This window comes from Chinchilla lanigera, unplaced genomic scaffold (assembly GCF_000276665.1).
Source record: "Chinchilla lanigera isolate Chin_1 unplaced genomic scaffold, ChiLan1.0 scaffold00110, whole genome shotgun sequence".
In the NCBI taxonomy this organism is placed as follows: domain Eukaryota; kingdom Metazoa; phylum Chordata; class Mammalia; order Rodentia; family Chinchillidae; genus Chinchilla; species Chinchilla lanigera.
In genome coordinates this window covers 1,558,626-1,567,530 of record NW_004955511.1, presented here as the reverse complement: position 1 = coordinate 1,567,530, position 8,905 = coordinate 1,558,626, and the positions used below count along the sequence as shown (strand labels likewise).

At 38.4% G+C, this 8,905-nt stretch overlaps 2 protein-coding genes across 2 annotated transcripts; one reads left to right on the top strand and one right to left on the bottom strand.

Annotated features, from left to right (window-relative positions):
- Positions 1–3,170: 3,170 nt before the first annotated feature.
- Positions 3,171–4,109, top strand: LOC102021903 (olfactory receptor 1038). Its single transcript, XM_005408237.1, has one exon. It carries the CDS (start codon positions 3,171–3,173, stop codon positions 4,107–4,109), a length of 939 nt encoding a protein of 312 aa, XP_005408294.1.
- Positions 4,110–7,960: 3,851 nt separating this feature from the next.
- On the bottom strand, positions 7,961–8,905 carry LOC102021585 (olfactory receptor 5AL1-like). The gene has a single exon (XM_005408236.1). The coding sequence runs from the start codon at positions 8,903–8,905 to the stop codon at positions 7,961–7,963; it is 945 nt and encodes a 314-aa protein (XP_005408293.1).

Below are 8,905 nucleotides of genomic sequence, written 5' to 3'. Positions count from 1 at the left end.
TAAAAGCAATGATTACTGATGAATTATGAATTAAATAAATAGAAAAATTAATTATGAATTAAAATAAATAGAAAAGCAAATATTTTCTCAACTTATACAGTTAATGTCTAGTAGTTTTCACCAACAATTTAAAAAGGTACAAGATACAATTTTTACACATTATAGATATTGGGATTTTGTATATTGGCATTTAATAACTTTTATGTGTGTATGTGTTTATGAAATATATGCAAAGTGTACATTTTAGAAATTTTTAAAGAGAGAAAAATTAAAGTTAAATATGTCTTACAATTGATTAAAATATCTGTGTTTTCCAGTATAGATACTAATTTGTATTTGAAATTTGCCTCATTAATAATAATGTGGGTAATATTTATAGTATCTTGATGTAAAGAAATATACAAATGCGTAACCTGTTTAAAATATAAACCATTTACTTGCCCATGTGTAAGTAATCATAATAAGGCTCCAGATGGATGAGACATGCACATATAACTTTGTAAAGTTAGAGAAGGTGGATTTTGCAGAGAGAAGATCAATAAGAACAAAAGCACAGGTGTTCTCTCAAGCCATTTTCAGAAAGGAGCAGCTAGGGAAATGGAGAAACCAAAGACTGATTTTCTTAAAACTCTTTGTCCAGGTTACCCTTTTCTGAGTCTTTTCGTCTGACTAGAGAGAGGCGTACTCCAGTGTGAACGCCACGGGCATGACGGAGTCATGTGCTAAAATGAATTCAGTCAGTTTTTAGGCAAACAAAACCGAAAGAGAAATAAATAATTCTGAAAATATTGATGCATTTGTTTGCCATTCCAGACCTTGAATTTGTTCTTTAGACTACTGGCTTTCAAACATTGCTTCATTGTAAAATCACCTGGGGATTCCCCACCCCACAAAACATTCTCACAGATTTGTATGGGGTGCCTGAACATTGGGCTATTCAAAAAATCATAGGTAATTGCAACGTGCAGTAACGTTTGAGACAAAATTTTCTCTAGAAAATATGAAATGATACAAGAATCATCAGCACTATGAAAGAAATCTATTGTTAGAATATGTCAAAGATTTTAAGAATTTTCTTAGAAGTTGCTACACTTCCAAAAAGTCATGGAATAATGGTTAGACTTTGGCTTGGTGATTATTTTTGAGCAACCTAAAGAATCCAATTACCCATCACAAAGACAAGTAACTTTTAATAAATTCAGAGAAATTGATAAAATAAGCTACGTGGTTGTAAAATCAGTGCACAATTGCAGATATTGCATTACATGACCATTTTAATACTTGCATAGGTAATTTTGTTTCTGAGATAAATTTTAAGGTTTTGAACTTGAAATCCCAGTTCTAGCTTAATGTACAACTTCACCATGAGTATTGTTTTTTTCCTATAATGTGGTGTCTAAATATTCTACTTTACTTTGTTATTGTAAAGATTGCCAATAGCTAATGTTCTCATTGATACCTTGTGGTTCTAGGAAGGTTTCCCCTGATTTGGTTTGAACCTTGGAAGCTCCACAAACCTTAAAGGAATATAAAAGCAATACTCTTCAGTATTGTATTATACAGATGGCCCTGGTTAATTAAATTATAAATTATAAAATATAAATTATGAATAAACCTCTTCCTCTGGCACTATTTGAGAGATTGTGGTCTAATTTACTTCTGCATTATATAGTAGCCTTCTTATTATACTCAGTAAAGATTTCAGTGGTGATTTTGCAAGTGGAGTTGAAATCAGAAGACTGTGAGGAAAAGTTCAGTACCTTCAGCCTCAGGGAATCCCTAATGTAGGTCCCAGAAACCCGAATTCTGAATATGCTTTAACAAAATAGTCACGGAAGAGGATAGCATCGCACACTTAACGTTTTAAAATTTCTGAACTGTGCTTTCAGTATGGACAAGTATGTGGGCGGCTGGGATATCCTCAGTAAGCTGCAGCTCTCCCACTTTTCTTCTCCAAGCTTCCAATATGTAGCTACACTTTATAGAAAAATAGAGATAGTTAGGAGCCTTGTTCTTTCATGTGAGCAACTAAATCTGAAGGAGTAAGATACCACACTTTTGGTTCTACTTTATGGAAAAGAATCAGAAGCAAAAATAAAGTTTATATAGGCTAATACTAGGCTAAATGGGCATATTCTGTCTTTTCAATGGCTGGTAAAACTATAAATGATCACAATTATTCTGTAAGTTATGTCAAAACACCTCTGCCCTGTATATATTTTTATAAAACTACTTAAAGCTGAAGAGGAATGGATCAGTGCACTGAAGAAGGAAAGGTATATAGGGAGATACATGATCAGTTTGATATATTCATGTATGAATATGTCACAATGTAACCTACTAAATCTGTATAATTATATGCACTAATAAATAGTGCTTCCAATTAGGGTATATGTTTCAGCTATTTTAAGCCCTTGTAACATACCTACACATATTTATGGGGAAAGATATCTGTCTACACATAGTTTAGAATAATAAGTTAATTAATAATCTACTTGATTGTGTTAACTCATTGGCAATGAACTTCAAAGCCCAGGAAATTTTGAATTAGAGAAACTCATGCATTTCTAATTTCTATGTAAATCAAATTATATATTTTTTTACCTTGCCTGTGATCAATTTTCAACTCGATTCTACAGCATCATTTACTTATTCAATCAATAGAGATGGGGCTATACAAACTTGAGCAGGTCATAGAAGATATAAAATTATCTAGATATTATTAATGTATGAAGTTGTCTTGATATAGTTTGAATATGTCTTGCAGGAGGACACACAGAACTGTAAAGAAGTGAAATATGAACATGGTTCCATTTATTAATTACATTTTTCATGATGCTTTATTTATTTCACATTAAAAAGACAGTGGCAATGTAACGCTGAACTGTTAATGTTGTCTCAAATGACTTTGTAATATTTAATTTTTAATAAAGAATTTGTTCCCCTAGCCTCTAAATTTACACAGCAGCATAACTCTTAAGACCACTGTGAAAGTAAAAGGAATGCAGAACTGTCATTAGAGAGTTGAGGTATTCTTCTTGCCTACGTGACAACATGGTTCCAAGCCAGAGGAAAGCAATGATTTTCTTTCCCTGAGACTGGAAGAGGCCATGAGAAACATCATTTTTATTCTTTAAGTGCAGAGAAATCCACAACATCTGCCAGAATAAATGGCTGAAGTTAATGTGACGTATGTCACCGAATTCATCCTCAAGGGGATTACGGACCGGCCGGAGCTTCAGGTGCCCTGCTTCGTGGTATTCTTAGTCATCTATCTGGTCACAGTGGTGGGCAACGTCGGCTTGATCGCCTTGATCCGGCTGGATGCTCGACTCCACACCCCCATGTACTACTTCCTCAGCCATCTGGCCTTTGTGGACCTTTGCTACTCCTCAGCCATTACTCCCAAGATGATGGTGAATTTTGTCGTGGAGCGCAACACCATTCTTTTTCACGCGTGCGCAGCTCAGCTGGGCTGCTTCCTGACCTTCATGATCACGGAGTGCTTCCTTCTCGCCTCCATGGCCTACGACCGCTATGTTGCCATCTGCAGCCCGTTGCATTATTCAACGCTGATGTCAAAGACAGTCTGCGTCAGGCTGGTGGCCGTGCCCTACGCCTACAGCTTTCTGGTTGCGCTCTTCCATACCATCATCACCTTCCGCCTGGCTTATTGCGGCCCCAATGTCATCAATCATTTCTACTGCGACGACCTCCCCCTCTTGGCTCTCTCCTGTTCAGACACACGCGTGAAGGAAATTCTCATTTTTGCCTTTGCTGGCTTCGACATGATCTGTTCTTCTTCTATCGTCCTCATCTCCTACCTCTTCATCATCGCTGCCATCCTGAGGATCCGTTCCACCCAGGGGAGACGCAAAGCCATTTCCACCTGTAGCTCCCATATGCTGGCTGTCACTATTTTTTATGGCACGCTGATCTTCATGTACCTACAGCCCAAGTCAAACCACTCCTTGGACACAGACAAAATGGCCTCTGTGTTTTACACAGTGGTGATTCCCATGTTAAACCCCCTAATCTACAGTCTAAGGAACAAAGAGGTGAAAGATGCTTCGAAGAAAGCCTTAAAAATATTAAAAGTAAGAATATGATCACGTCATGCTTTATGAAACAAAAGAAGAAAATGAAATAAAATTTTTATAGTAATTCCTCCACAATCAACCAAAAATATAACTTTATTAGTTATTGGACTTTACTTAATAGACTTTAGTATCTTAATAGACTAACAGTTCGCAAGGACACAAGCAGATTTTGTGTAGGTTGTGTTTAAATCCAGGCACAAGCAGGCCAACACGCACATGTCTGTTTTGAGCAAAGGCAGAGGAGTGTTTTATTTCAAGTCTGGGCTCTGGAAGAAGACTTTCGCGGTTTGTTATTTTCTTGATTTATTTTCACCTTAGCCTTTTACACCTATACCTTCCTGCTTTGCAAATCTGTTTCCAACACTGGGAAATAATCCGACCAAATGCATTGGATTATCTTCAGGACTACATGGGTTAGTATTTATGAACTGCTTAGAACTGTATGAGGTATTCATAAACGCTTTGTAAGTGTTGATTATAAAATATTTGTTACATAAAGTTAAATACTCTTTGGGCTCCCAGAGACTCACCAATCGTTTAGTAAGAGAGCCAAAGAGGCTCCCTAGAGGGAGATTTTTTCTTTAAATGTATCTAAAAATAACATTTTTTTTTCCTTTTCAGTGTGAAAAGCTTGAGAATATCCCAGTGAGGGGGTGGGTTGAAGGGGAACAGGAGGTTGGAAAAGGGGGACCCTGGCTTCCCCACAGTCTGAACCCCTAAATCCCCTCCCCTCCACCTGGACCCCAGCACAAACCCTCATCAGCAACAGGGACTAGAGGGGCTGTGTGACTGGGCTGTATGACTGGGTTTCATACAATCTGCCAGACACTTGATCACAGAGCGCTAGTTACGACACTCAAACAAACATGAAGAAGGCGAGTTCCACCTATGGGTCCCCATTATTTATAAATTGCCTAAGCACACACAACTAGTAATATGAAAAACTGAAATTGAATTTCAAGTCTATCTGAGTTTTGTTTTATTAAAAATATGGGTATTAAGAATGAAGGATATTAGATTAATTAGATTAATGTCAGGTCTTTACATATAATTGGAAGAGCATGTTTTATAGTAAATTGTGTTAAAAATGTGCAGGGTGGATGTATTTGAGTATTTGTTCAATTAAGTGTAACCTCATTGTACTGTCATTTATCTGTCCCTGCTAATAATTCAGACACCCTTCCATACATTATTTGTAATTAAAAATCAGTGATCTAATATACTTTTATGATTTATTTTTATTATAGAATTTCAGAAGAAAAGTTAAGCTAGTATTTTGTCATTACCCTGTTATTTTCCCATTTTATGAGATTATGACAACCCTCACTATTAGAAAGAATAGTTTAGGGTTTCAACACAAGGTGATTATTCCCTATTTGTACTCCATGAGTGAGTGACTCAAATATGCTCGCAGGTTGTGGTTTTTGGACTTGAAGACTGAGTAAAATCCCTGTTTTTTAAAGCAGGATTAATAGGGCAGCTCCAGGTCTCTGTTTTCCACACTGTGTAGAAAGTATGTTTGTGTGTACAGATGCACACAGCGGCGTCACATATCACAATGATGACAAATAAAAATATTCAAGGAAGGCTAGTTTTTCTTTTTATACGTAATGAAATCTCACCATATAACATCTTGATGACTTGGTTGAAAAATATTGCTTTTAATTTTTAGTTCTTTCCCTTTTTTCTTAGTATATATTTGTGATACATAAAAAATACATTCATCATGGGGAATTGGTACCTATATGATAGCATGTAGATCCTTTTACTTCCTCTCCCCCTCTTCCTAGCAGAGCTGGCTAAGACTTTTCCTTATTGCTTCAACTGGCTCTAAGTGCAAATCAGTCCAGCCAAGGTGCTGATGTGTAGTCTTTGAAGTAGAGACAACAGGGCAGTGTTTCCCCATTCCCCCATTGCTACCAATTAAAACGTGTGAGCTGAGGTGAGGCAGGATGGAGAGCTCTGCTCCATGCTGTCTGTCTGCTGGGATTGAGCTCTAGATAAGAGGCTATGACTTCCCAGAGCATAAAAGGTTACACATGAGAGCTGAAACACTGACCCCAAAACATTAGATACTATCTCAATTATGTGATGCAGATTATTCCTTCTGCACATCCTTCTCTGTGCATGTTGCACAGGTGATTTCTGGCTTCCTACCTAGCCCAGTTCACAGCACTCAGGAACTTCCTGCCATTGTCACTCATCCTCAAGTCACTCCCTTCTTCATGAATAAATAAAACCTGGGTTTGGCCCTGGGTCAAGACCTTTGCTCTAGTTAGCCATCATCATAGCTAGACTCAGGACCCCTTTGATTCCCTGCCCTTTTGGATATATTATCTCATATTTAACTATGGGTTGCACTGGGAGTGTTAGACTGGAATTAACTCGATAGGATTCCAATAACTTTTCCATGGGATTACAAGTGTAAACCTGGACTGTGATGAGGACAGGGAAGCGCTCTCTGTAGAATTATTTGTATAACTAGACAGTCATTTAGGAATTAAGGTTTAAGATTCTTTAAAAATGAATTTAAATATTTGATTCTTTCAGTCTTCAGTCCTAGTGTGTTAGTGAATCACATAAACAGCTTTGAGTAGTTTCATTCTTTCAATACCATCTCAGTGGAGTGTTTTGAAAATTAAGTGAGGCAACCCGGTTAAGACACCTTGCCTAGTATCTGATCCAAGAAGTGCATTCAGTGAAAGGAAGTTATGTTTACTTTCAGAAGCATGGAACTAAATAAACTCACAACTTATTTATTTGACCTTTGGGAGATAAAATAGAAGTGGATTCTTTTTCATGTAGACTTTGCATATTTGAAGACATTAGTATAGAAAAACCTACAAGAGGGTATTTTAAAATGCATCTACAACACACAAATAAAATTTAAAAGCATTAAATTGTTTAAAATATTGTAATGAAATGACACTTTAGCTTTTATATTTTCATATTTCTTAATAAGGGGAAGGATCTCATGTTGCCAACTGTTTCACAGAATGCTGTTTCCCAATTGCCCAGAACGGAAAGAGCAATCTTGATACAATAACCAGGTCAGTGAGGTGCAATCACCTTCATTCATGAAGCGCCTTCTGGGTGCTGAGGACTGAGCAACGCTCTTTGCGTTCAGAATCTTATCTCATGCTCAAAACTGGGCAGGGAGAAAGGAGTTAGTGCTGCCTGCTACAGATGAGGAAGCTGAGGTGCAGAAATCAATTATCTATGATAACAGATGTTCACTGCCGAATTATTAGCCAAACTTCAGAGAGTCAAATTCCTGACCACACACCGAGGTAGAGGGGCAGTGATTATATGCTGTGAAGCGGTGCAGGGTCAGGGTGGGAGCAGAACTGGCCACTTTCCAGCTGCAAGGTGGCTCTGCTTGTCTTCCCCTGCAGAAATTGATGGCAGAAAGAGTAGAAACATGAGGACATGCCCAGTGTACTACAAAGCACACGCTTGTATTAAACACTGGTATGTTTTCTAAATTACCAATGCAAAGATTTTGAACATAAAACACACAGTATGCATTTATTTTTAAATAAGGTTAATTTCACAACATCACAAGAGTTCAGATGCAACCTCTCTCTGCCCATGCCCATTCTTAAACCACTGAACATGCTGTGCAAAAGAAGATTTGGATCAGTCTCTCTTCAGCTCCACTTCCTTTGTTCTTTTAAAATGTAGCAGCTGAGTATTCACAAAATGTCTCTAAAGGGAAAATCCTGAGAATGAAACAGCACTCGAGGCACAGCCCAAGTGAGCATGAGCATGGGAGCAGAGAAGGTGCCTCTGTGCTTTCTCAGCCCCACAAATCTGCATAAGACAAAGCCCAAAGCCTGCTCGTCTTTGCCTAGGGGCTCTCATGATTTGATAGCCAAGCACAACTTTTCTGCAATTTTCTTCAGGGCATTTTTAACCTCTTGATTCCTTAAGCTATAGATTAGTGGGTTTAGCGTGGGAATCACTACTACGTAAAACACCGAGGCAAATTTATCTGTATGCAGAGAATGGCTGGACTTCGGCTGCAGGTACATAAAAATAACTGTCCCATAAAATATTGTGATGGATGTCAGGTGAGAGGCACAGGCAGAAAACGCTTTCTGTCTTCCTTCAGCAGACTGAATTCTCAGGATGGCAGCGAGGATGAAGGCATAAGAAATGACCACAATTACTAGTGAGCAAAGGGTATTGAAGCCTGGGATGATTAACAACAGCAGCTCTTTGATGTGAGTGTCTGAACAGTCCAGAGCAACTAAGGGAACATCGTCGCAGTAGAAGTGGTTGACCACGTTGGAGCCACAGAAAGACAGCTGGAATGTTGACACTGCTTGGATGAGGCCCACAGAGAACCCATAAACGTATGTGCTGGCGATCATTTGAATGCAGAGCTTCCTAGGCATGAAAATGACATAGAGTAGGGGATTGCAGATGGAGACATAGCGGTCGTAGGCCATGATGGAGAGCAAGTACAGTTCAGAAACTACAAACATGACAAAACAGCACAACTGAACTGCACATGCATAGAATGCTATGCTTTTGATTTCCTGCCAAAAATTTATGAGCATATTTGGGGTGACAGAGGAGGTGAAACAAAAGTCAATACAAGCGAGATGGCTGAGGAAGAAATACATGGGCGTGTGCAGCTGAGGACTGACTTGGATTAGTACAATCAGTCCCAGATTACCCATGACACTGACCAAGTAGACTACCAGGAACACACCGAAGAGAATGACTTGCAGCTCTGGGTTGTCTGTGAGTCCGAAGAGGATGAATCCAGATACTGCTGAGTGATTGCCTTTAGCCAT

Coding starts and splice junctions, on each gene's coding strand:
- LOC102021585 (XM_005408236.1), bottom strand. CDS start 8,905: ATGGCTAAAGGCAATCACTCAGCAGTATCTGGATTCATCCTCTTCGGA.
- LOC102021903 (XM_005408237.1), top strand. CDS start 3,171: ATGGCTGAAGTTAATGTGACGTATGTCACCGAATTCATCCTCAAGGGG.